General features: G+C 43.4%; 7 protein-coding genes across 7 annotated transcripts; 4 read left to right on the plus strand and 3 right to left on the minus strand.

Moving 5' to 3' along the window:
- Nucleotides 1-720: 720 nt before the first annotated feature.
- PAAG_04916 (elongation factor G) lies at nucleotides 721-3432 on the minus strand (the record flags this gene model as incomplete). The annotated part of the gene is made up of 1 exon (XM_002793341.2): nucleotides 721-3432. One exon carries the CDS (start codon nucleotides 3430-3432, stop codon nucleotides 721-723), a length of 2712 nt encoding a protein of 903 aa, XP_002793387.1.
- Nucleotides 3433-3970: 538 nt separating this feature from the next.
- Nucleotides 3971-5836, plus strand: PAAG_04917 (vacuolar protein sorting-associated protein vps17; the record flags this gene model as incomplete). Its single annotated transcript, XM_002793342.2, has 3 exons — nucleotides 3971-4396; nucleotides 4462-4915; nucleotides 4971-5836. The coding sequence occupies 3 exons, from the start codon at nucleotides 3971-3973 to the stop codon at nucleotides 5834-5836; spliced, it is 1746 nt and encodes a 581-aa protein (XP_002793388.1).
- Nucleotides 5837-7272: 1436 nt separating this feature from the next.
- Nucleotides 7273-7830, minus strand: PAAG_04918 (DUF636 domain-containing protein; the record flags this gene model as incomplete). The annotated part of the gene is made up of 1 exon (XM_002793343.2): nucleotides 7273-7830. One exon carries the CDS (start codon nucleotides 7828-7830, stop codon nucleotides 7273-7275), a length of 558 nt encoding a protein of 185 aa, XP_002793389.1.
- A 2386-nt stretch (nucleotides 7831-10216) lies between these two features.
- PAAG_04919 (hypothetical protein) lies at nucleotides 10217-11400 on the plus strand (the record flags this gene model as incomplete). The annotated part of the gene is made up of 3 exons (XM_015845411.1): nucleotides 10217-10239; nucleotides 10274-10500; nucleotides 10592-11400. The coding sequence occupies 3 exons, from the start codon at nucleotides 10217-10219 to the stop codon at nucleotides 11398-11400; spliced, it is 1059 nt and encodes a 352-aa protein (XP_015699637.1).
- A 644-nt stretch (nucleotides 11401-12044) lies between these two features.
- Nucleotides 12045-19812, plus strand: PAAG_04920 (nucleoside-diphosphate-sugar epimerase; the record flags this gene model as incomplete). Its single annotated transcript, XM_002793345.2, has 3 exons — nucleotides 12045-16748; nucleotides 16798-16913; nucleotides 16977-19812. 3 exons carry the CDS (start codon nucleotides 12045-12047, stop codon nucleotides 19810-19812), a joined length of 7656 nt encoding a protein of 2551 aa, XP_002793391.1.
- A 1444-nt stretch (nucleotides 19813-21256) lies between these two features.
- Nucleotides 21257-22600, minus strand: PAAG_04921 (hypothetical protein; the record flags this gene model as incomplete). The annotated part of the gene is made up of 2 exons (XM_002793347.2): nucleotides 21257-22453; nucleotides 22568-22600. The coding sequence occupies 2 exons, from the start codon at nucleotides 22598-22600 to the stop codon at nucleotides 21257-21259; spliced, it is 1230 nt and encodes a 409-aa protein (XP_002793393.1).
- Nucleotides 22601-23386: 786 nt separating this feature from the next.
- On the plus strand, nucleotides 23387-23807 carry PAAG_04922 (hypothetical protein; the record flags this gene model as incomplete). The annotated part of the gene is made up of 2 exons (XM_015845412.1): nucleotides 23387-23557; nucleotides 23640-23807. The coding sequence occupies 2 exons, from the start codon at nucleotides 23387-23389 to the stop codon at nucleotides 23805-23807; spliced, it is 339 nt and encodes a 112-aa protein (XP_015699638.1).
- Nucleotides 23808-27322: the final 3515 nt, after the last annotated feature.

Here is a 27322-nt window from a genome sequence, read left to right on the forward strand (position 1 = left end):
TTTAATGTCCACTGAGTTTTCTAGTTACACCATGAAGTCTCCGACTTTTCACCATTGCTTTCTTCGTTCAAAAATGTAAATTATCATGGTTAATAATTAGTTACAACCAATTAGTTAACAACTAACAAGCCCAACTTACCTTGGCTGCCGGATTGACTTGCATAGACTATAATCCATTTCCAAGGACCAAGGTTGGGAATTTGATCAAATTCCATGGTGTTCAGGGGAACAAGGAGCAACGACGTATTAATACCTGTTGTATGTGTGTACGTTTCTCTTCCAAACCGCAGCATCATTTATCTCTCTTGAGGTTACTATATATACATGTGAGTGGACCTGTAAATAAACGATAACTAACGGAGAAGAAAAGGCACACCCAAAGGGTCACTTGTTTTCCATTTCAACCCTCATTAGCCTCCGTTATTCCGCTCTAGGTTCGCTCATCTACAATGAGATAGTTACTCAATTTCGTGGTCGGTCTGCGGTTGGAATAGAGAGGAAAGGGAGAGGAGTCGGTGTTTCTGTTGTGTTTCTTACACAAAAATAGACATAAGAAATAAATTTATGCGGCCACTCCGGAAAAAATTGGGATTTCCTGTCTTCACTTGCAATTTTACGAAATGTCGTCGGAAAGCATCTCTGGCAACGATGAGTCAATGAAATACAAAAATAGGAAAAAAGTAACAGCTAATCTAATCTACTATACATACTTTACATCACTCACAGCTCTGTCAGAACTGCCTTCTCCCTCTGACTCCCCATCTTCTCAAATCTATCCACATGCATCACAAATGTCCCCCTCCCACCAGTCAAGCTCCGCAGATGCTTCAAATATCCTACCATCTCCTTCAGCGGAACTTTGGCAGTTATCGTTCGCATTTGGTTCGGACTCTTGGTATTGGAAGCTACCGAGGCCGATTCGAATGGGTCGGGCGGGGCGTAGATTTTAGATACATCGATGGGTGGTAGGTCGTCATTATCCGTCCTTGAAGACGATGCCTCGCAGTCATCGTCGAGAGATAGAATGTGCCCGCCTCGCGCTGATGATATGTCATGCACAACTACTCCCATGCTCGATTCAGGAACACTGATGATGACATTCATCACCGGCTCCATGAGCGCAGATGTCGACGCTACTTCTTTTAGGGCGGATTGGGTGGCGAGACGTGCTGCGGCGGATAAGGCAGATGGGGTAGTTTCAGCACCAAATAGATCGGTAGTTATATCGAACTTCAGCGTGACATGTGTATTGTGCAGCGGGAAGGAGTATTTTGGACCCCTGGCTAGCGCAGCGAGAGTTCCATTGTAAATGGACGTTTTAATTATGGAGAGGTCAAGGTGGATAGGAAGAAGGTCTTCGGGCATTTTAGCCTTTTTGTGGTTTTTGCTGTGGTGGATTAGATCCGGAGTGAGGATCGTGATGCGATTTCCATTGCGGGTTTCTTCGAACAGAAGGTCCTCATATGATTCAAGTTGTTCTTCATCGGATTTGTCGGGGTTGAAGAATTCTACCAGTGCTGTACAGCCTGCTTTACCCTTACGACCGGCAATTTCTCGGTCGAAAACTTTGGTTACTACAGAGGACGTTCCAGATATGCATTCACGGTAGCCGATTTCGATTTTCCCCATGGAGGCTCTGGCTTTGAAGTCGTTCACCAGCCTGTCCCTGGCTATTTCAAGATGCAATTCTCCCATACCGCTCAGCAGTGTTTGACCAGAGTCTTCGTCAACCGTAACATGGAGGCTAGGGTCTTCTCGTAAAAGCAATGCAAGGGCCTCATGGAGGTACTTTTCTTCACTTAGGCTGTCAGGTTCGATACTCGCAAAGAACACCGGTGGTGGAACATCTATCGGGCGTAGTTGGAGCGTATTGAGTGGCTTCGGAGGAGTGGCTTTGTTTCCTGGATATGAAAGTAATGTATCACCGGTCCTTGTGTGCTTTAGTCCAACAATGACGCCAATATGTCCAGCTGGGATTGATTGCACCTCCACAGCTTCTGAAGCGTACATTTTCAATAAGCGAGGAGCCCGTTCTGACAGGTTAAGATTTGTGTTGAATAGAGAGGCATTTCGGTTGATTGATCCAGAATATACCCTGACGTAAACCAAGACTCCCCTTTTAGTATCGCTCACAACTTTGAAAGCTAGAGCACATCCATCAAGTCTCTCAATGGCCATTTGGACTTCTTGGTGGTGGGAATGGTGGGAACCATGCTTCTTCGTTTTTTTTTCTGCGACAACCTTCTTGCTGGTTGGCACAACAAGACCCCCTTTCAACAGGCTTTGTAGACCCCCTTTTACTGATCTAATGCGAATTTCTGGATCGGGGCGTTCATTGGGGCTGGGAAGAAGATTCAGAACCTGGTCAAGAAGAGGTTGAACACCTATATTTCGGAAGCTTGCTCCAGCAAAAACAGGAACGACCCTTGTTTCTGAATCGAGCAAGGTCCTTCGAAGGCTCTCCAAGATTTCTATTGGTTTTACAGCCAGATGGTCCTCACCATGTTCCAAGAAGTTTTCGACCAGGGCTTCATCATGTTCGCTCAGAAGTTCAACAAGTGCGACACGAGCTCTCTTCAATTCGCTCGCAAATTTTTCATCTGTTTCTTCCAGGGTAGCCAAACTGGACACCTTGATTTTTTTCCCATCACCACCTTCTTCCCAAATAAGGCCTTGAAGAGAGATCGCATCTCCAATACCCTGAAATCGACCGTAGGCAGATTCAAACCACGGTATGTGGCAGACAGCGGGCCAGACACCCAGTCTCGACCCTACTTCCCGAACAGTTCGTCCAAAAGCAGCGCCGTCACGATCTAATTTATTTATATACACAATACGAGGAATAGCGTATGTCGAAGCCTGGTGCCACACTTTTTCTGTCTGCGCTTCAACTCCTGCCACTCCATCTAGAATGCAGACCGCACCATCAAGGATCCGCAGAGAGCGTAAGACTTCAAAAGTAAAATCCGCATGTCCAGGGGTGTCAATGAGATTTATTGTATGCGACGCTGCAGATCTAGGGAGCCCTTTACTTTTGAGCTCTTCAAGTGTTGGGCTTGTTTGCTCTATCCATGGTCTAGGCGGCCAATTGAAAGTAATTGCTGCAGATTGAATTGTTATTCCCCGAGCTCTTTCGGCAGGAAGAAAGTCAGTCACTGTCGACCCCTCATCGACCTCTCCAATTCTCCTGGTATAGCCGGAATAGTAGAGCATACGCTCCGTAGTGGTCGTTTTGCCCGCATCGATATGAGCAATGATGCCGATATTTCTGGTTCTGTCTAGGTCTGCTGAAACCTCACGTGACACCTCACAGCCGGTTGAATACATGCGCAAAGCGGACGGTAAGTATCTCAATGGTACTGGCGGAGATGCTCTAATATTGTGGATGCACCTTGAACAGAGCCATCTTGAGGGTAGGGCAATTGGGATCATTATGCCCAATGGATAACAGAAACTAAATAAGGGTGCAAAGATTTGCAATGGACGCCGCTTCGGATATTGGGAATTTCCAATTGTTTGATCCAATGAATAATCAACTAAACCACAAGAACAGCCATGATAGCACGGAATATTGCAAGAGTTGATGATGTAATTTGTTTTGTCCTCATCTCCAGGTAACCGTAGCCGCCGTCCACGTGGTTACTATAGCGCTAAGAATCGTTAACTGCAAACGCCATTAGCGCCACCTTAAGTCGCTCGCCTCTTCCATTCCCTTCTGTTGTCAATCTTAACAGATATAATGGATAGAACATCACCCTCGAGGTTTTGATATTTCGTGGGGATTTCTACCTAACAGTTATATCCCAACAGGCCTGTGGCAATTTGCATTTTGTGCTGAAGTTCTTGGCCTTGCTAGGGCAAACACTGTGACCAACATTGGTGCCTATCTTTGACCAAACCCACTCTGACCACAGGTTCTCGGTTGGCTGGCTTTGATATTCCATTTAAGATATAAATAAGTTCCGCTGTCATGGATTACTCGTCTCTTCCTCATGACCCCGAACATCCCGACGGTACATCTCCGTGGGTCTCAACTTTACCTCGAGTCGATCGGACGTTCCCCACATCTGAGGTTGCCCCGTCTCCATTACCACCACAACGGTCTCCGTATGGGATGGACAATGAAGGACAACAGGAGGAAGAGTTCTCTACGCAGGACCGATCTGAACGACCCCAGAGTCCTCAGATCGAAGACCAAAGCCATGGAGAACGTCCCGCTCAACCAACAGGCCCCACAGAGCATGATCCGCCGCAGCGAGCACAGGTTTCGGCAAGATATCAAACCGGAGCAAGAACTAAAGCACGGCAAAATGCCCCACAGTACAAGTTACAAGCGAAGATTACGGGCTTGGAAAGAACTGGAAAAAAAGATCCTATCTTAAGATTTGATGTCCACGTATGATAAATCTCTTTTTTTGCCTGAAAACCTTGAGCCCTTGCTGATATCCATCGTTGTTACAGACGAACATACCAAAATTCCGGACAACTCAATTCCGCGATGTTCGTCGAACCCATTCCGAGTTCGTTAAACTTGCCGATCATTTGATATCCTCCAACCCTGAAGCGATTGTTCCTGCGGTTCCTGCGCCATTGACCTCGGCTGGTGCTGGAACGGATGAGGATGAGATCCGGGTAAAGGCATCAATGCAGAGATGGCTCAACTACGTCTGTGCAAATGACGTTCTGATTCAGGATGACGAGGTGATCCTTTTCGTTGAGAGTGATTTCGGCTATAGCCCAGTTGTTCGAATGAAGCAACCAGCCACTGGAGTAAGGAGGAAGGTGCTGAAACAATTCTCTCCTCCACCGGACGACACACCCGAACTCCAAGATGCGCGACCTGTTGTTAAGTTGTTTTATTTGGGCACCATGGATGCTGGTCAGAAGGTCGACCGTGTCGTGAAGGCAAGACGAGGTAAGGTTTGCGTTGTCCCGTAATATAACTACAAGGTTTAACTGATTCAATCTAGGTCTTGGGCTGGCGGAATCAGATCTAGGTGTAAAAATGGGTCACATGCATGTCCAAGAGACCCACCCTGGGCTTACCAATGCCTACCGCAAACTTGGAAAAATCATCCAAACAGTAGGCGACTACCACGCAGCACAAGGAACTGCAGAAGCCACTACACTAGGTGACCCTTTAAACTACCACTCATCCGACGCCTTTATCGTCAAGGAGACCCTAACGAATCGACACATCCTGCTCCGGGAACTTATACAAGCCCAGCAAACGGCGCGAAGCAAACGTGCCGCCGCGGACAGGTTAAAAGTGAGCACCTCCGTCCGATCAGACAAGGTTGATGAAGCCATCAGCGCCCTTGAGGATGCCCAGGGCCACGAGGAATACCTAATCAAGAAAACACAACGTGTAACTACCAACCTCCTGCAAGAAAAGCGCCGCTGGTTCAAACGGACAACATCCGACATGCTTCTCAGCATTCGCGAATATACCCTGCGAGAAATAGAAGCTGAGCGCCGCACTCTTAGCACACTTGAAAGCGTCCGCCCGGACATCCGCGCGATTGATTCCTCTGGCGGCCTGAGCCGTCTGGGTCGGGAGTCTCATCCTGCAGCTCGTCGCGCCAGTCTGGCTGCAAGCCAGGGTCCCAAAGGTGATGCGTGGAGCGGTGTACCGAGACGTGGTGACAGTTTAAGTAGAAGTATTAGTGGCGGTTTCGTTTCACCGATACGCGAGGATGATGCGGAGGTCAATGGTGGCAAAACACGCAACCGCGCGCTTAGTGCATCTGGAATGATTGGGCTACCCGAGGAAGAAGATGATGATAGAGTCGATGCTAAAAATGCAGCGAATCGCCTGGCTACCAGTACGTTTTGAGAATGGCATGACATATATGTAGATTTTATGATAAGTTACAATCATTAGCTGTTGGTTTGTTACGGTTTTGTCGGCTAGGACCCATCCCATGGGTTACTTTGCCTCTAGACTCCCTTTTCTCATTTTTCTTACTTCTTCTATAAACTGATTTTCGGCGAAATCGTGTTGTTTTATAATTTGAAATTCATCATTTCGTGATTCCATAGTTGCTCTCCACCTACAAAACGAAACATTCACAGGGAAAATTAAACCCCCCTTCCCTCTCCCAACACACAGAGCATCAGCCAATTACCCACTACCATTTGCTGCTCTCCTCCTGTCTTTATCGCCCTCTCAGGGGAAGGGGCACTGCGCTTCACCTTTTTCCCCTCCATTACCTCCTTCAACACCCCAGTCAGCAGAAATCCCCTTCCACCCGCGCCACCTCCCACCACACATACCCCTGCTCCACGCCCAGGGCCCGACCCTGCTCCTCTACAGCGCGTAGGGTGTGCGCGAAAAAGAAGAGTGTTAAAGTTCTGTCAACCCTCAATGCCCCTCTCAGCCCCTACGACGAGCCTTATGACAAATTGACGTAGAATAGAGGATTCTACGAGGGATTACAGGGTCAAAGAGAAGATGGCCACGTATTCCTTGCGAAGGGCTCGTGTTGGCCTAGTATAATTGGTTTTATTCGAGGAAAAAGCCATGGGGGTTAAAGGATCATTTAATCCAGGGAGAGCAGTGATTGAAATGTGGCAGAGGATTTTTTTGTGACGCTTTTAAAACGTCAGCAAAGCTATTCGAGTAGTACTTACTGGCCATTTCTCTCTCAGGCTGGCTTTTCTTTCTTGTTGCCTCTCTCATGGCCCTCTCAACCCTCCTGCCCTCCACTTGGTGTCCAGTAAAGACTCCTGTCAGCATACGGAATGAGAAATATGTTGCTAATTGTTGACATAGTTTCACTTTTAAGCGGATGCCCTGCAAACGGGGACCACACAAGGAAAAGACCTGTTGCCCTCCGGGCATCGCTGTCGAGATGAAGTCCCGACTACTTTATATAAAAAGCCAATTCCTTGTAGATATATCCCACAATAGTAGATAGCAATAAAAGCAGAACGAGGTGTGAGGTGTATTATTTGTCGTGGTAAAGGGTGGCGGCCGGAGTTCGATGCCCCTTTTGAGAGATTAGGCGAGGACGAAAAGATATGCAACATGTATTTTCATTCTCAGTTTTAACTTTGGATGTCTCAAGAATATTACACAACGATATGCTCTTCCATTCCAATCGAATTTATATCATGGCCTCCATTTGGGGAGCTATCAGATCAAATGTCATAACAAAGGTGCCGACGCAGATGTTTTCAAGTCAAATTGGAAATATAGCTCCAGCTACTCTCCTCTCTTCTCCATGACGGCTGATACCCTCCTACAAATCAAAAACTCAAACCGCCAAGTTACCCCTTTTTGACTGTTTCCCAAGGACCCTCTTCCTCCCCCCTCCATCCCGGCGGCTGCTCCTCAATATCGGGATCCGTGAAATACTCCACCACCCCATTGCTTGGTAACTTGTGCCAAGATGGCTTCTCTCTCGCCCAATAATACACTGACGACCTAACCAACTTGTCCCATCCCTCTTTTCCCGCCCCTTCTTTCCCCCCCTCTTTCTGTTCTCCATCTGAATCCCACTTCACATCCCAGTCATCAATAGAACCCGCTGTCAACGAAATACTCTCCGGACTCTCATTCATTTGAAACACCAAGCTGGAACCGCACTTGTCGCAGAACCCACGGCGCGCGAAGGTGCTGGCGTGGAAATATATCGGTTCATGCCCCTCGTTAATCCATGTTACGGCTGCCGTGGGAAAGCGGACGTAGGACTGGAAGGGCCCGCCGGCTGTTTTTCTGCATTCAACACAGAAACAGTGGGTTAGGTGGGACGGAAGGGCTGTGGAGGAGTAGCGGATGTGAGAGCATGCACAACCGCCGGTGAGGACTGAGGTGCTGGTAGACATTTTGTCTGTCTTTCCTTCTCGTTATTCTTTTCTCTGCTGGACCTTATGGTTAAATATATGTATAGGGATGTGTGCCCAATCGCAGTTGGAATATACACATTTCACTTCTGTATGATGGGACTTGTAAAGTAAGGAATGGAAATACGGAGTCGTTTAGGCCGATTTCTGGAGGTGACCAAGTTCTCATTTATGCTAAACACGAGAAACATGATATTTTCGACTTTCCCTGTAAAAAGCGCGGGGAACTTGCCTGTGAACGCGCCCTGCAACACTGGTTTTGTCATTTTGACGCAAATACGAGGTTACAGGGGTATGGAATCCAGCATTGAAGGTGATCGTTTTACAATAAAACGCTTGGCAAGCCACCGCTGTCGAAAATTGAGGGAAGTCTTGTTGATATTAAGCTGCTCAGAGATAGCTATAGTTAACTCACTAACTAACTAGTTAACTATTTTAGTTAATATCCTATCTTTTTATGTTGCAATATCGGCCAATTGTTAATGTAATTTTTCCGCGGTAGGTAACTAGTTAAGAAAGACGACGAGAACAAAATGTTGTTATCATTTTACCATTACCTCTTGTCTTGATATAATTAGCACAGCGCAGAAGAATGATATCTAAGAGATTTTTTCTCATTCTGTATGTTGAATCTAATTTCTCTTCATGTCTCCAATCATGTGTCAACAGACATCACAGTGATAGGGGCTGAAGCTCATTCTGCTAACAAGTGATCGTGCTCTGCGGAAGCGTCGTGAAAGTCATGCAGCCTGTGTTTTCTGACTGGCAGCCTTCGCGCTGCTGTCGGCTACTGTAGGTATATATGTCTGCTGATATTGACCTCCAATTTCGAAATTTACAGAGTTTCCTGTTGGAAGAATCGTTTCCTTACAGTCCCACCAACATTCCATATAATATATCAGTTTGGAACTATTTCATCTTACCTATTTCCTCTCCAACCATATCATGGGCAAGAATGCTGATAAGGCAAAGAGGGCTCATGATACCTTAAGCTCTATATACTCCTTTATGCGGCCAACAGAAACAGTCTTCGATGTGTTTACATTTCATCATTAACAATTCCAATGAGGTTATTCTGATCAACCTGGATACTGCTCATTCAATAGAACAAACTGAGGAAGTGAAGAAAGACCTGCGGAAATTCCTTGAAATACAAGAATTTCTGAATGTTTCAAAAGAGGAACAGCAATTCATGATTGTGCTGACTGCTGCTAATTACTATTAAATGCAAAGAGTTCAAAGAGGTAAAGATCAGTCAGAGAATAGTTAGCACCTGAGAACAAAACATTAACTCTTTCCCCCATATATTTAGTGTTTAGCATGATCTCTATTTAATGTGAGAATAATTCGGAACACTGGTTGATAGCTCTTCTCTGGTATGTAACTGTCAAATGAGCCTTCAAAGTATGATGAGAGAATTTTCTTATAAGTATTTGAATGCCTCCTCTTGGTATCTGAATCAACAAACTTGAAATTTGTCAGAGTGAAGTTATGCTTTTCGCTAAAGATTCTCTTTATTTATATGCTAACACTACAAAGATCTGCGGTCAATATCAGCCAGCCTTAATAGATATACTTAGAATTGCCTTTAATGTTGAAGATTCAAATTAATTAATTATATGATATTTACTATCAATAAACTATTACATAGTTTCTCTAACTATATCTTCCAATTAGAGATAAGTGGAGCATGATATTATATTGGCTAAAAACCTAGTCCGTATGTTGACATCTCACCTAGGCAGTTAATATATCTTTTTATTTTCTCAGGGCAAATTTTAACATCTTTCTTGAACAAAATTGATGATTAATTGTCTGATTTAAAAATCGAGAAACTCAAGAGTAATCAAGTTCACTGGCTCATAACCATCTATCTGTTATTTAGATCAATATAGATGTTATTTTATTCATTTATACTGTAGAAGGAGAGCTCCTATCATATCACAACCCACACAGCCTACCGGAAGACACTTGTCTTTAATACCCAGATCAAGTTTGGAGTTTATCGACGGTTAAATGGCGTCATAAACGGTAGGACAGATATAGTGGATCCAAGAATGGGGTGTTTTACCCCACTGCTGTTTTTGATAGTTTAACCACCTAGTTACGGGGGCGGCAGTCAGCGAAAAAGATTTGGGGTTAAAATAGTTACGTGAATGCGGTATGGAGTATAAAAGCGACTGGACTGCACCGTCTCTTGTATTCTAAACCACACACACCACTTCCATTAAAATATTGCCTATTGAAAGTGCTTAGATTGTCTGCCAATTCAAACCGACTCGATCATTTAGGCCAAAATTCAGCTTAACTTACCCCTCCTTGATCTCGGTATCTACTAAATAGAGTATTTCCCCGCAGTTGCAAAACCATGGCTCCGCCTAAAGTATTTGTGTTAGTTACGGGTCTACGTCTGAGTATTCTATAGAGGCGCACTGACAAAGCCCAGAACTGGAGCTACAGGATACATCGGGGGAGACGCTTTCTTCCAAATTAATCAGGCTCATCCAGAATGGGAGTTCACCGCCCTCGTTCGCAATAAACAAAAAGGGGAATTGGTCACTAGCAAATACCCAAACACTAAGCTCGTTTATGGGGACTTGGACGCTGCTGAGATTCTCGAGGAAGAGGCAAAGAAGGCAGATATAGTCTATCGTATGGCCGACCTGTCATCCAAATAATATTTATCTTGTACTGTTTGGATGTGGCTGGCTAACGTGTTGATTACCTCTTGCCTATTACACAGACTTTGCGGACTGCGATCATGTTGCCTCCTCGCAGGCAATCGCGAAGGGCATAGCTGCTCATACACCTGATCGTCCAGGCTACTGGATCCACACTTCAGGAACTGGCATTCTCACCTTCGAAGATTTAGGAAATTCGACCTTTGGCGATCTCCGCACAAAGGAATACAACGACTGGGATGGCATTAGCGAAGTGACATCCCTTCCAGATGAAGCATTCCATCGAGACGTTGACAAGATCGTGCTTGGAGTTGGGGAGAATGCTGCCGATAGGGTCAAGACGGCAATCGTCTGCCCTCCTACAATTTATGGGCCGGGGCGGGGCCCGGGCAATACTCGAAGCAACCAGATATATAACCTGACCAAATATGTGCTGAAAAGAAGGAAGGGGCTCCAGGTGGGCAAGGGTGAGAATATCTGGCATGAAGTCCACGTTCACGACCTGAGCGATCTGTTCCTCCTTCTTGGCGAGGCCGCTGCTGCTGGAAGTGGGAAGGCAACATGGGGAAAAGAAGGGTATTATTTTGTCGAGAACGGATCGTTTGTTTGGGGTGATGTGGAGAAAGCCGTGGCCCAGATTGCCTTTGAGAAGGGCCTGATTCCAACTCCGGAGGTTGATATCCTGGATGGCAAACAGACCAAAGAACTGTTTTCCTTTGGTCCATTTTCATGGGGAACCAATTCAAGGGCTCATGCCATCCGTGCAAGGAAATTGCTTGGCTGGAACCCGCACCGCCCGGCTGCTCGTGAATTACTGCCAAAGATTGTTGACCTTGAGGCAAAGGCTCTGAATCTTGAGCGCAGTAATTAGCTGTGTGTACTGGATGCCATATGTGTTGCAGCACATTAAACATCAAGATATTAACACAGTTTTTGTCTGGCGTATATTCTTGACTTATCGCAGTGGTTGTTGAAGTCGCGCTAAGAGTGTAGGAGTGGGATTTTTCAAGAATAAACATATACATATCCTATACCTACAGATATATGGATACATCCATTTGTTCCAGGTGTAGGTAGTTCGATATAGTGTACGGAGTAGTTTTGTTCGCTCCTGCCATCTTTACAGCTCCAAAATCGAAATCGTGTCAGAGCGGTTATTTGGCAGTATTATTGGCTAGTTAAACGCGAGCCTAGTTTGACCTTAATTTAGCGCGCCATAGCTAAACCAAATCCAGAAGTCTCCGTGCGTTTTGAGGATTCTTTCACTCTGACATAGTGTCGATCCAACAAACAACACCAGACAAACGAAGTTCACCGTGAAAACCCGGTACGCCTGATTCATATGGATAGGCTACTGGTAGCCCTCTCCACCTCTCCGTCTTCCTCATCTACCTGACCTTATTCTCGCTAAATCCTTTTTGCTCTACCACCATTTACACTTGACTTCCTCATGAGTCGCCCCTGGAAAGGCCAAACTTCATCTGCCTGAGCGACAACGCGCCCAAAAAATCCACCATGCCTTCTGCAGCTGGTGGGAAGCGTAAACGCGGTGACAGATCATGGTCTGGAGATGCGGGAAATGATGGCTGGCGGCCGTCTCCTCATCGTCCCGGAAATCTCAATCTCGCCCAGCAGCATCAACAGAATCAGTTTAACGGTCAGGGTCGAGATTCTACCGATATTCGTAATCGGGGAGGCAGAAGAACAAGCAGAGGCGGCAATAGAAATGGTACGCCTGCGCGGAGGGCAAGCGAAGGTCAAAACTCCCATCAGAAAGAAAACTCTCCCTCGTCAAGATCAGCAATGACATCCCAAAGAGACCCTCCCGAATTATCTCAGCCAAGCAGAACGCCGTCGACGCCAACACCTACTTCCTCATCTCAACCTCAAGCGATGTTCTATTCCTACGAGTATCTTACGCGGGAGTACGTTGATGCGTGGACCTTGATGGGGAGGAAAGCCGTGATCGATATCGGGGTCAGTGCTCGGAAGGCGGAGGACGCCTTAGTGATCTCATCCGTGTTTCAGGAGATTATTCAGTCCGTTATCGATAGCCGGATATCTGCAGTCGATGGTGGGACCTCCGTGAAGGAAATTATAGGCGAAGATGTCGCTGCAGATGACATACCTAGTGTGGATGGATCAACGAGCACCGCACAAACCTTCGATGTTCGCTCTCTTTTCCTTGATACCCTTTCTGTTATAGCCGACGCAAACACATCTCACTCCAGCCTTCGTACCCTGGTGTTTTCGACTGGAATCTCCCCTACCCTTATGCGACAACAGCTTGAAACTCCGTTACTTCAATCGCTTGGTCTAATTCGTGACACCTTCGCTCGCATGGGCATCCGCAAACAAACCAACCTTCTTTATCGACAGTCGAACTATAACTTACTACGAGAAGAATCGGAAGGGTACTCCAAGTTGCTGACAGAATTGTTTACAACTAGCAGCAATGAGCCCCCGTCAGCCGAAGTCGTTGAAGATACTTTCGAACGAGTGAAGGCTATGATAGGTGCCTTTGATATGGACGTCGGAAGAGTCCTTGATGTCACGCTAGATGTGTTCGCGGCTGTCCTTGTCAAAAAGAATCGATTCTTCGTCAAATTCCTGCGGGTTAGCTCATGGTGGCCAAAGGAGGAATCTTTCCTGCGACGTTATGGCGGGATTTCCGAACCTGGTTTACCTAAATGGGCCCTGCCCGGTTCAGCCGGCTGGTCGACAACAGAGGAGGACCGGGAAGAAGCTCTTCGTGCAAATGAAAAACGGGATCGCCTTTTTTGGGATCGAGCTAGAGAGGTTGGCATCCGCGCGTTCTTCGAGATAGGCCGCAACCAATCATTGGAACAGAAACAATTAAAATCATTATCGGAATTTAAAAGCAACTCCCCAGAGGAAGACAATGATACTCTGAAATGGATTGAACAAACTGGGACCCTCCCACCCAAGGGCAACGGGGTCGCGGCGCAACTGCTGGGATTCAAACTCCGATTTTATTCCTCAGATGCTCGGAATCCGGCTGATATTCTACCGGATAATCTCATATATCTAGCCGCTTTGCTCATAAAAGTCGGGTTTATCTCTCTACGGGATCTCTATCCTCACCTATGGCGACCAGATGAATCTATGGACGAGCTAAAGGAGGAGAAAATGAAAGAGAAGGAGCAAAGAGAACTAGCTGCTAGACCTGGTGCTGGTGCGATGAATGCGCTAATGATGGCTGGAGCCTTGAGTGACGATACAATACCCGTCCCGATGTCTAGACTCCGAGAAGCTGATACCCGCGCGGCTACTCCTGCCAAGGACCAAGATGTGGACAAAACAGCCCAAACAAAAGTTGACGAAAAAAAGGAATCATTGCCGGAGCCAGCAGATCAAAAAGTGCTGCTCTTAAAGAGTTTACTCGCTATTGGCGCCCTGCCAGAGTCCCTCTATATTCTTGGGCGATTCCCGTGGCTATTGGATGCGTACCCCGAGCTTCCAGAATTTATCCACCGTATTATACACCATTCTCTGAGCAAGCTGTGTGACTCCTCGCGGCCTTTATCATCAAGGAGCGACATCAAGAGTGAAAAGAAGATCACCAGCTCTGACCAAGCAAGCCTTCCAAAGGGCAATATTCGATTGACTGATCAACCTCCTCGACGCGTTCTTCGGTGGGCATTACTAGATAAAGAAGATACCAACGATGGGACTGATTATCGATTTTACTGGGACGATTGGACAGATAATATTCCCGTTTGCCAGACTGTGGATGATGTATTCACTCTCTGTGGATCATTTTTAAATCTTTCAGGTGTCAAAATTGGGCAAGATCCTGGCCTATTGACGAAATTGGCAAGGCTTGGAAACAAAAGTCTGCAAAGTGATCCTTCGGAATCAAATCAGATGCGATGGCGAGATCTTTGCAAGCGCCTTTTGGTTCCCGCATTGAGCTTAACGAGAGCAAACCCTGGAGTCGTCAATGAGGTATTTGAGCTGCTGAGCCACTTCGCACGAGATGTGAGATATTCCATTTATGCTGAGTGGTATTCTGGACAAACTTCCCGGTTGCCGGATATCAAATCGGCCTTCGATCAGGCACGAGCAGAAACGAAGGATGCCCTTAAAAGACTAAGCAAAACCAACATTAAGCCGATGGCTAGAAACTTGGCTAAAATAGCATTCGCTAACCCGGGAATTGTCATCAGCGTCGCCATCAACCAGATCGAAGCATATGAGAACCTAATTGAAGTAGTTGTGGAATGTGCCAGATATTTCACGTACTTGGGATATGATATTCTAACCTGGTCATTGATCAATTCTCTTGGTCAGAAAGGGAGGAGTCGAGTTCAAGATGGGGGTTTGCTAACAAGTAGATGGCTCAATGCCCTTGCTTCCTTTGTTGGCAGGGTATTCAAACGCTATTCTACCATCATGGACCCTGTTCCCGTCCTTCAATACGTTGGTGAACAGCTTCGACATAACAACTCCACCGATCTCGTCATTCTAGAGCAGCTTATCAGCTCCATGGCTGGAATAGTTACTGACACAAATTTCAACGACTCCCAAATTCAAGCAATGGCGGGTGGTGCACTTCTACAATCACAGACCATGTTACAACTTCTTGATAAACGTCACGAATCCAAGATAACCTCCCGGCGCTTAATAAAATCTTTGGCGAATTCTAAGCTTGCCGGGCAGCTTCTGATAGCCGTCGCGCAAGAACGAGCTACATGTATATTCAAGGAATCAGAAGCTGACGGCGAGTTGAAACTACTTGGCAATATATTCGATGAGATACATCGGGTTCTCACTCAATATATTGATCTTCTTCGAAGCAATTTCACGGTTGAAGAATTCGACTCTTTCGTGCCAGATGTGGCAAGTCTCATTGGCGAATTTGGACTGCAGCCGGAAGTCGCATTCTGGATTACGCGCCCGAGCGTTGCGCATCAGATTGCTGAAGTTGACACGAAGAAACGAGAGCAAGCGGCAAAGAAACCAGAAACCGAAACCATCCCCGCCTCTAAGAGCCCTGATGGTGATCTAGAGATGGCAGACGATGGGGAAGCTGTCGAAAAAGAGGATTCGTCGGGAGATGTGACGATCTCTACTGAAGAATCGACATCTAATACTAACGATAACCAGGGTGAGGCGAAAACGAACGCTTCAAACACATCAAGCACCTCTAAAGCGGATCCGGAAAGTGTACCTTGGCATCCTGTACTTGAAGGCCTGATGGATAAGATCAAGACAGCGATGCCACGAAGCTCATGGGAAGTTGTTGGTCTGCCATTCTTTGTGACATTCTGGCAGCTATCACTCTATGACATTCATGTTCCCCAGCGTGCTTACGAAGAAGAACTTGAACGGCTCAAGAAAAAAATCCAGGCCATTTCGCAAGACCGTTCAGATGTTAGCATAGCCGGTACCTTAAAAAAGGATAAGGAGAAAAAACTCATTAATGACCTTCATGACCGAATTTTAGCTGAGAACAAGGCACATGTGAGATGTTACGGATTAAATAGGGCAAGGTTACAGAAGGAAAAAGACCGATGGTTTGTTGGACTGAGAGGGAAACATGAAGCTCTTAACATTGCCGTGATGGAACAGTGTCTATTACCCCGGTTACTTCTCTCGCCTATTGATGCTTTCTACAGTTTCAAGATGCTCAAGTATCTCCATTCATCTGGGACGCCAAATTTCCGAACAGTAGGATTTCTTGATCAGCTGTTTCGCGAACAGCGGCTTACAGCCATCATCTTCCAAAGTACTTCCAAGGAAGCTGATAATTTCGGTCGTTTCCTCAACGAAGTTCTTCGCGACTTGACCCGATGGCATGCCGATAAAGCCGTCTACGAGAAAGAAGCGTACGGAATTAAAAGGGATCTCCCAGGATTTGCCATGGCAGTTGATCAAGAAGGAAAGCCAAAGTCATTTTTAGATTACGAAGACTTCCGCAGGATTTTCTACAAGTGGCATCGCATTTTTGGTGCCTGCTTGAAGACTTGCCTTTCAGGAGGCGAGTATATGCATATCCGGAACGCCATTAGCGTATTGAAGGCAGTTGTTCAGCATTTCCCTGCGGTTAATTGGATTGGCCGAGACATGCATACCTGCGTGAACAACCTGAAGACAATGGATCCTCGTGACGATGTTAAAATTCCTGCAGCCTCGTTGATTGGAGATTTGAATAGAAGAGAGAAGAAATGGTTACTTCCGCAGGCTTTCATGATTGTGAGTCTACCTATCTGCAATGTGGAGGAATACGGCTAATCCTCCAAAGAATGAATCGTTACCGAGTGACAAGGCTAAAGCACGCACGCCGCAACCTCAATCAACTACTCCCAAATCACTGAATGCATCCGCTCCTGACTTTAAACCATCTGGGTCGTCCACCACGTGAGTCGATCAAAATTGGTCCCCCCCCCCCCGACGAGATGGACTTTTTCTGATCATACCTAGGGTAAATGATGCACAGCCACATGGGCCTGGGAAATTAGAGGTTGAAGACGGCGAGATTGAAGATGCGAAAATGGCAGAGAAGTTGAACAACGCAGCCATAAAAGCAAAAGCCGCGAGAGGTGATGCCCAATCACTGCAGGTGTCCGATGCTTCGCGCGCAATGGAAACCGCTTCTACGAGTAAATTAGACAAAGTGGAACAGAATGACAAAACCCCCGTGATACAAGAAACGGAGCCAGCCAAGGTTGCAGAGCCTGCAACTGGCCATTCGCAGACTCCTTCGCAACCTTCTTCACAACAGCCATCGACCACACCAGCCACCCTGGGAGATTCACAAACACCTGTTTCAGGTCACAGATCATCATCACCAGCTCCATTACGAGTGGCTAGCCGACCACCTTCAGAATCTTCACATCCACCAAGCATTCCAAAGCGCCCGGATGTTGACCGTTACCCTCCCCAACACAATACTTCTGTCCGCCCTCAGGCAAACCTACCAAATCGGCCAGAACCTCCTCGCTCCTTCAGACACCCTGATGAACGGATGACTATGAGACCTCCCAATGTGCCCGATGAGCGAAGAGATGCTCGAGACAATCGACATCCAGATCGCTCTGGGCGGTTCGGTGGCCAGGATCGTGAGAGGCCATTTGAACATGCCCTCCCTATCGATCCCCGTAGCCACGGGCGACCAAACGAACGTCCTGGAGATAGGGATAGGCTTGATGGTCATCGGATAGACAGAGAATTTCCCTCACGCCCCCTTGAAGATAATTTTGGACGACCCGGGTACAGGGATGCACGACCATCGCCTAGGGATCAGGAATGGTCTGATAGGATGGGTAGAGGAAGAATTTCTCAAGCAGATGCTTTCCAAGTTCGACAAGACTCGGACCGTTCCTTCAGAGAAGGGGATGTACATCAATATCGGGCGGCTAATGTGCCTGATCTTCATGACCGCGACCATCCATCCCGGCTCCATACAGAAACTGGAATTCACCAGCGACTTGAACTTCCTAGAGCCGAAAGAGATGGTCGAAGAAATCGTAGCTCCCGACCCTCCACCCCTCCAAAAGCAGATGATTCTCGTCTCCAGAATAGGTCCGATAGGCGAGAGGAACGTGAAGAGAGAAAACCTACCAGTTCCCAACCACCAGCGCGATCTGATGATCTACCAACAGGACCCAAAGGTGACAGGGGAAATCATTCTTCAGCAGCTGATAATCGTCATGCGCCAGACTCTCGATCAACATATCAATCAACCACAGATTCGTCATATGGACGGTTAAACCAAGATTCAAAATTCCCGTTACGCCCACAAGAGTCGTTTGACAGGCCTCAGGATATCCCTTCTGGACCAAGGAAGACTTCTACCCAACGAGGTGGCAGAAATCCATCATTGTCGCAGCCCCTTCCTATTCCACCACAGTCAACTGACCGCCAGCCACCCACCGGCCCATCAAATCGACCTCTCGCGCGGAATCCTCCGCAGCACGATCAGCAGTTAGCAACGGCGCCATCTTCCGCACCTGCTCCCGTGGAAAAAATCGACACATCTGGTATTCACCCTGACCGTCTGAAGGCGATTCAATCTCCCAGAGACGACGGAACGCAGACAACAGCATCTCCAACATCCTTGCCTCCATCTGGGCCACGGAGTGGTGGACATCCGCCTTCCGGTCCTTCGCCGACCACAAGAGGCCCTCCCGGAGTACCATTTTCTGGTGAAAGAAGCAGGGGAGATAAGCGGTTCGCGGGTCTAAACAACATGCTTCAGCAGTTTGGCGGACCAGCGGATAAATCTGTAATGGGTACATCAATAAGGGGAAGGGGGGCAAATCGTACTGGTGGTAATTCATTGAACGCACCATCACCTCAATCTACTCGACCTCAAACTCCCATCGGATCGAAAGGTGACACTTATTCTGGTACAGCTCCTCCCTCAGGCTCAGAAAAACCGGATCTATTCCCAAGCCGCTCAGATGCCTCAGCACCACAGGTGGCGCCTTCACAGGAAGAGCCTCGGGGGCATGGTAGGGCTGGCCGGAGAAGCGAAATTATAGAGGAAGCAGCAGCAGAGTCGCGACGTTCCCCGCGCCACTCGAGTGGTACTCGAACCCCAGATCGCGAAAGAGATCGTGAAAAAGACCGTGAAAGAGAACGCGAGAGAGAAAGAGACCGCGAACACCGAGATCGAGAGCGGGAACGCGATACCAGTCGTAGGGGCGAGGAGGAGGCTTCAAGAGCCAGCACGAAGCGGGACGAATATCGAGAGCGCCATCGGGAAGGTGACCGTGACCGTGATCGCGACCGTGGTCGAGCTGCCGATATCAGCAGCCGGGAACAAGCCCGTGGCTCACGAGAATCCTCGTCGCGAAGACCCCCTCAGAACTCGAGCGCAAACAGGGAGCCAGTCTCCACCAGGCGAAGGGACAAGCGTGAGCGTGACGTGGGCACCTACGAAAGTCAGAGTCGTGGGAAATCTGACGTTTCCCCACCTCCTCCACCCCCTCCTCCTCTAGCATCGAACGAAACTGAAAATCGCAGATGGGGTAGCGGGGGCCGAGAAGAGGATCGCAATCGAGATCGTGAGCGGGGCAGGGATCGGGAGCGTGATCGCGACCGCGACCGAGATCGAGAGCGCAGGGATCTGGGTAATGGACGTGGCGGCAATAGTGGTGCCGCTGGAGGTGCCAGTGGAGGTGGCAATACAGGCGGAGGGTCCTGGTCCCGAAAGCGTGGGAGATTGGCAGGTAGCAACGTGGATGACGGGGCTTCCGCTGCCGGTTCCTCCAGGATAGGAGGTGAAAATAAGAGACCTAGACGTGGACATTGAACGTCTATTTTGTTTTTCCAGTGTTTGAAATGAATGCGCTTATTTAAACCATTTGACGGCATTTCCCGGTCCTTTTTATTACTTCCTTTACTCCCTTTTTGAGATTTCTTCAGTTGTTCCTCGGGAGACAAAATCCACTCAAGACATTTTACTTCCTCCAAATCGGGCGATATAATGAACGGGGTTTTACGAAGTTCACTCAGAAACTTATATTGAATGTCTGCTGAATTTGGGTTGTTGGGTTTTGATTGAACATCGTTCCACCCGCCTACGTGCGTTGATTCTCCTTTTCCCTTTCTTGCCTGATTAACTGGATGCAGCAGCATTTTTGTCATGAAACCTGTTTATTTATTAATCCTCTAAATGTCATTTCTTTTCCGTTCTTTCGGTTAATATGAAAATATATCTTCCCTCTACTTCTTCATTCCTCGTCATTTTGTTTTATGCTGCTGCTTAAGCAAGGTGTAGTTGACGTAAAATAGCATGCAGTAGAGCGGTGGTTAACATTGGTGGTTGGCAGCCAAAATCTCAACGGGATTAATGGATGTGGGGAAGATTTGATGGTCGGCCTCCTCAAGTAGTTACCACTTCAAATGCACGCTGTGGATTTTTGAGGTTCGAGAGCTGTTTCATACATACTCTTTTAAACTATGCCTTGAATACATATGAGAACATGAATAACCCAAAATAACAATGTATCCTAGCTGAGTAGTTAACACACTTTCTTTTACAAGCAATCGGCATGTTTCGAGTCCGCGATGAATGCTGATAGTTAAAAGGAGCGTTGAATTGATTGTCATCCAGATTAGCATGGTGTCAAGTAGTAAGTACATCTTATCAGAGGATGAAGGCAAGCAAATATATGTGTTATAGCAACAAAGAAAAGAAAGAACAGCAAGATTTGGTACTATTGAAGGAGATATGGAGATACTAAAATTGGTATATACATGAAACGCCGAAACAAGAGGAATAAACTTTCACTTTGATGTATACCCGCTCTCGAATGGAAAGAATAAAAATATGAAAGATGGCGTTAATATATATAAGGGGGGGGGGAAGAGGGGGTGGGGGTTGTTGCATATCTATAAACATGTAAACTTATCGTTAAAATCCGTAGGCGGAAGAAAATTGACCGTCAATTTCGTTCAGAATAGTAAGGCGAAAAAGAGAGTGTGAGGTGTATGTACATTCCGAGCACATGCGACAAAGCCCAACTCAAAACAGGTTACCTCGCCTCTCTTACGGCACCGAAGCCAGCAATACCGTTCCCCCTTTGCAACAAACTTCTTTCTCCCAAGGCCCAGTGTGGATAACTTCAACCCTCGGGGGGGGGGAGGGGGGGGGCTGCTTTTCGCCTGCCTGTTCTGTGTAATTCGGATTCGCTCACTACGAGTACCATCATCCGACGAATATTTTCAACTGAAGCTTGGGGACTTACTTGCTTCTAAACGAAGCTAGTGAGGTTGGTGGATTTGGCGGGTTCGAGTGGGGGGGCCACAGCTTTATCCCTATTAGGTATTGGAGCAAGAAGGCCGCCAGACATTTTCGCCATAACTGCGCGTTCAAGGGCCAAACGGCGTCGCTTTTCCTCAGCAAGCGTCATCACTTTCTCCAAGCCATTCTCGTCAATTATTACCATGCCGCTTGAGGATTGGGAGCTACATGATTCCGTATCGGTAAGTGTGTTGATGGATGAATCTGTCTCACATTCATCAAGAAGGATTGGGGTTTGGATGATGTCGGATTTGTATTTCCGGTTGGCCAGGTCCGCTGAGCGGGCTTTAAGATCATCCTGTAGTAGAGACTTTTCCAGTTCGAAAACCGAAATGGTGTCGTATCGTTCTAGTTGAAATTTGTGCGATATCTGCTGCCAGGAGTGTGAGATATTTCGCAATAGTGTTGCGGAAACTGGGGACTGGAATTCTCGATTGGTAGATTTCGTTAGCATTCCAGTCAATTCTCCAATATCTCTGTGCTGCCCGGCTTCATCGGGAGCACGCTCCTCGATTGTCGGGGCGTTTATTGATATACCGTGTACGAATGAGAAATCGTTATGATTTCTCATTTGTGTTTGTGGGCTGAAACTGCTTCGAAGCTCTGGGGACCCGTTAACAGTATCATTCGCAAAAGTTGCTCTACCACCGAACTGATTCTGAAATGTTGTTGAAGCGCCATTGCCACACACGGTACGTGATGCAAATGATTGTTCGAGGGCACACATGGCCCGTCCGTGGGTTGAATCTCGCTTCCATTCCGAATCAACATTTTTGCCGATGCGATGTCGGTTTTTCATATTCGAAACAGTTTTTTGATTCTCGTTCAACAGCCTGTCCTGATCACAAGCGGGGACAACATCAACATCCGCAGCTATATGATCTGGGACGGTAAACGAAGAGATTTTGCAGGATGAATGGCTATCACTCGTTGGGTTCGTGCATTTGCCGAAATCTTCCCACCTCTCTGGAAATTGTATTTTCTGATACAGAACGAGGCACGCATGCTGCAACTGTCTTTCTAGCGGCGGCGATAGTCGTTGTCGATCGATAAAAGGGGAGTGCGGCCTTGAACTGACAGCCACACTGTCAAAATCATAATACCGGCTATTGTCCTCTGCATCCTCAGAAGTCTTCCTTGAAGCTCGCTTTCCACAACATATTAGTCCAAAGATCCAGTCTGTGCAGAAGCAGTCCAGCATAGAGGATTATACGTATATGAATGCGCGAAAAAAATAAATTAAAAAAAAAGGGTGACTTACACTATTGACCAGAGTTGTCAGTCGTCGCCTCATCATGGCATTGAGTCACCTCACAAGCGCTGGGATTCCAAGGAGGTGTTGAGTCCAAGACCAACGATAATTTTTACAAACGGAACTTGGAAGTCCCAGGTTTAAAAGGATTGCAAGCAGAAAATGTTAATAACATTGATTTTATATATCACACATGGAGAGTCCACAATGCAATAATAGCAACAGAGGGGAAATAATCGCATGGGATTGATTATTCAGGCCGAGTTACGTATACTAAATTGGAGAGTCATTGGTACACACAAGTGGCCGAGAAAATGTGAAATACGTCAACGGACTTGGCTAATCGGCCATTTGAAATACGGCGGGACATCTTCAAGAAACTGGAGGCGGTCGAAGGTCGTTTCATGGGTTAAACTTCGGCATATTCAGAACGGATTGCCGCGTAACCAGTAGATACTTGTATTGTGACATGGACTTTGTTTTGTTCCCTAGGGTTTCATTTAATCTTTTGCGATATGATTAGCTGACAACAAGACAATGCTAAAGAGGGTTCTAAAACCTGGTCAGTATTGAAAGATCGTGAAAAGATAATGGAGTTGAGACAGGCCCACTCGCATTTCTATCCTCTCAAACGTGTGTTGTCCTGGAGTCCGGAGAAAAGCTTCTCTCAGCGACAAGGCTGGAAAAACTGCGGGAATTATTCATGATTCCAGAGTTACTCATAAGAAAATCCATTCCCAGTTGCTGATACGCTGCACAGCAGGGACAAACCGGAAAGTTCCGCTGCTCATCATTTGGTATTTTGGACGTCGTTGAAACGACGGATGGATGAGGATTGAATCAGGCTCGCACATTGGAGAGAAAAATGTGGAGCAGGCAGTACTTCGGCCAACCAGAATTCTAGCCCGGATGTGCAGTTTGCTCCGCGGTCCAATCGGTTTCCAGCCAGCACAAACACACAGCTCTCGTGGGCTTCGTTTCGGAAGACGGCTGGTTATTGTGGGTTTGTTGAAAAGGGCCCAGCTATGCTTGCCGACAAGCCACCACTTTGTGCATCCAGGGACCCTACCATCCTCTCCAGTTGCATGTAGATTGGGTGACGGCGACGGGAGTAGAGAGGTCTGGACTTTCTCAAACCCAGCTTTCTGAGCCGATGCGAGGAAAGTCTCCAATACCAGGTTCACGTCGGAAGGCCCGATTACGTGGCCTGACCAGGCGGGCAGACGAACAGAGCCGTCATCGCGATTAGATCCATTGGTAGCGAAGAGTCACTTGACGACAACAACGACAACAACAACAACAACAACTACTACTACTACTACTACTACTGCTGCTGCTACTACTACTACTACTACTACTACTACTACTACTACTATCTGGTTCTTTTGGCACAACCTGCCCGACATCCTGTTTCTGCTCGATATTCCGCCTATTCTCCCGTTCTGAAAGCAGCGGGCAACAATGACATATTATTTACGCGCGGCTGAACCGACCGCATCCAATGGTGTGTGAGCGGAGTGGACCAAATATAAGCTCCCATGCGCCCAATGGCAATCAGAGTTTCGCAAGCTCGGTTCTGTAGGTTGATAAGCAAGCTTGCGTCAGCTCTTGCTTCTCGTTCGTATATTCTGTGCGTCGACTTTTGGAATCCATGATATGACAATATATCGCTACTCACGTTCTTCCCCCCCCCCCTTCTACCGAATACCTACTGTAATTGACCCCGAGTTTGGACCTTGAGTTGGAAACTCCGATCATGTCGTCAGTGAGATTGGGCCATGGTGAGCATCAATGGAAGAGGGTTCTAGAATATCAGAAGTATTCGCCGCGCTTCTGCAGCTCCCCTTCTCATGAAACACAGGCACTCTGAAACAAAAAGGGACCAAAGGTTGAGAATCTCCGAGAAAGGGGGTTTGGGGGACACATGCGTGTGCAGCGATGTACGTGTACATGTACTTCACTTGTCAAGGTTCTCAGCCACTTCTCTGTTCCACAGAACCGAGTTTCCTCGTTCGACGAATAAAGCGAAACGAAGAGTTAAGTGATAGCCCTAGGGTGGTTGCTCCATGAATTTTTGGTCATCCTTCTTCTACTTCTCCTTTTTCAGTCCGATGTATGAAGTCAAGAGGCTCATAACCTGTAGACGAAGACTACGATTCCAGATATTCAGTCCCAGTTGTTTGGTCATCACAAATCCCACAGCGTCCATCTTTTCCCGGGCGCAGGTCGACGTCTCTCGTTAGGTACTTCTTTCCGCACCCCCGCCCGCTTTGGTCGTAGTTATACTACCTACCGAGAATCGTATGGACTGTACTGAGTAAAATACGAGATGCTTCTTCAATGAAATATGCGAGCAGTTGCACTCAACTGATTACAACCCCGAACTACACTTGCTAATAATAATAACAATAAAAATTTCATTAAAAACTAAATTATATTAGAATTTAAAAAACATTTTCTTTTCATAAAGCTTGTAATTATAGATATAAGTTAAAGTTTACATCATTAATTATATTTTTAACAAAATAAAAAAAAGGAATAAAACTTGAGTATTTTTCTAAAATTTTTATAAGTAATTATATATTAATATGATTTTTATAAAGAAATTATTAATTTTTAATAAAATAAATAAAATAATATTATAATAATTTAATTATAATATTTTTTAAATTTTTAATTATATAATATAGTTTATTATTTATTTTTATATATTTTTACTATAAAATATATAGTTAATTTAACTTAATTATTAATATATTAATTATTAAAACTTTTTTTTAATTATTATATAATTATAATATATATTAACTTAAAATATATTTATTATATAAAATTAATAATTATAAATTTAAAATTAAAAAAAATTTAAATTTAATAAAATCAAAATTAATTAATATTCTAACATTATTATAATATATTATATTTTAATTATTTCAATTATTAATTATTATTTTTATATAAAAATTATTTTATATATAAATAAATTTATAATTAAATAGTTTATATTTTTATTTTTAATACTTTTTTACTTTAATTTTAAATTATTTATTTATATAAATTTTATTTATAAAATATTTTACTTATATTTATATTTTTTATTTTTTTATTAATAAATTTATTTTTTATTCAATAGATATATTAAAACTGTATTTAATAATATATTTTTAATATTATAAATTTATTTTCTTATTATATAAAATCAAAAAATCTTTAATTAATATAAAATATTTATTTTATATATTAAATTTAAATATTTAAAATATTTTTCTTTATTGTTTTCAATATAAATTATAATTTTTCTTTTGAGTATTTATTTCTAATAGAAGCTTTTATTACTATTAATAGTTTTACTATTAATAATACTAATTTTAATTAAAATTAATATAATAGGAAGTTATGCAAATAACTAAATTATGTCATTAATTAAATAAATTAAATATTTTAATTATTAATATATTTATATTTAAATTATTTAATAAATCTTTAAAGAAATAATTATTTATTTTTAATAAATATATAAATAATTTTTTTTATATTTTATTTTAAAATCATGTTGAAAATTAACTTTATAGTTTTATTTTTAAATTTTATATTAAATTAAATTATAATTATATTTATAGTTAATTGAAGAAAAATATTTATATAAAATTTTAATTATAAATTAATTTTTATATATAAAAAATAATATAGATTTAAAAATATATTATATTAATTTAATATATTTCTTTTAAATATTAAATTAATTAAATAAAAATTATTTTTTAAAATTTGATTAAAAGTATTATAAATTAAGAATATGAATAAAAATTTAATATTTAAACTTTTTAAATTAAAATATAATATATTAAAAGTTAATTATATATAATTTAAATATAATACAGTTAAATTATTTTATTTATTTTATTATTTAATAATAATAATTTTTAATTAATATTTATAGTTTTATATAATTAAATATAAATTATAAAAATTAAATTTAAAATTTATTATTATATATTAATTATTATAATTTTAATTAAAAAATTAAAAAGATTTAATACTTAATTTTTATATATAATATAAATTTTAAATAAAATATTAAAAGTATATTTAATAAATATTTATATAGTTTAAAAATTAAACTTTAAATTAATATAAATTAATATAATTTTAAAATATAATTTATAATTTAACTTTATAATTTAATTTAATAAAAATATATATATAAATTTTAAAAGAATAATAAAGTAAATATTTAAAATTATACTTATTTTAATCATATTTATTTAAATTAAAAAATAAAAAATAAATTATATAATAACAATAACTATTATTATTTATTTAAAATAATATAATATTTAAATAAAATATTTTGAAAATTATAATTAAATTATTAATTTTATTTTTATAAAATAAATAAAATAATAAAAATAATTAATAAAAAAATAATAAAATAGAAAAAAATTTTAATAATTTAAAAATTTAAAAAAGTATAAAATAAGTATAATAATAATATTAAAAATAAAATAATTTTTCAATTTAATATTTATTAATAATATAAATTAAATAAAATTTTTATTTTAAATTTAATTATAAATTATATTATAGAAAAAAAATTTAAATTTTATTAAGAAATTTATATTTTAATTTTATTTTATATTTTATATATTAAATTATTTTACTTTTTAAATTTAATATATTATTTATTTAATTTATTTTTATTTTTTAAATTATTTTTTAAGTTTTAACTTAATTAAATTTATTAATTATTTTAAATTTTTTAAC

This window comes from Paracoccidioides lutzii (assembly GCF_000150705.2).
Source record: "Paracoccidioides lutzii Pb01 unplaced genomic scaffold supercont2.12, whole genome shotgun sequence".
Classification (NCBI taxonomy): domain Eukaryota; kingdom Fungi; phylum Ascomycota; class Eurotiomycetes; order Onygenales; family Ajellomycetaceae; genus Paracoccidioides; species Paracoccidioides lutzii.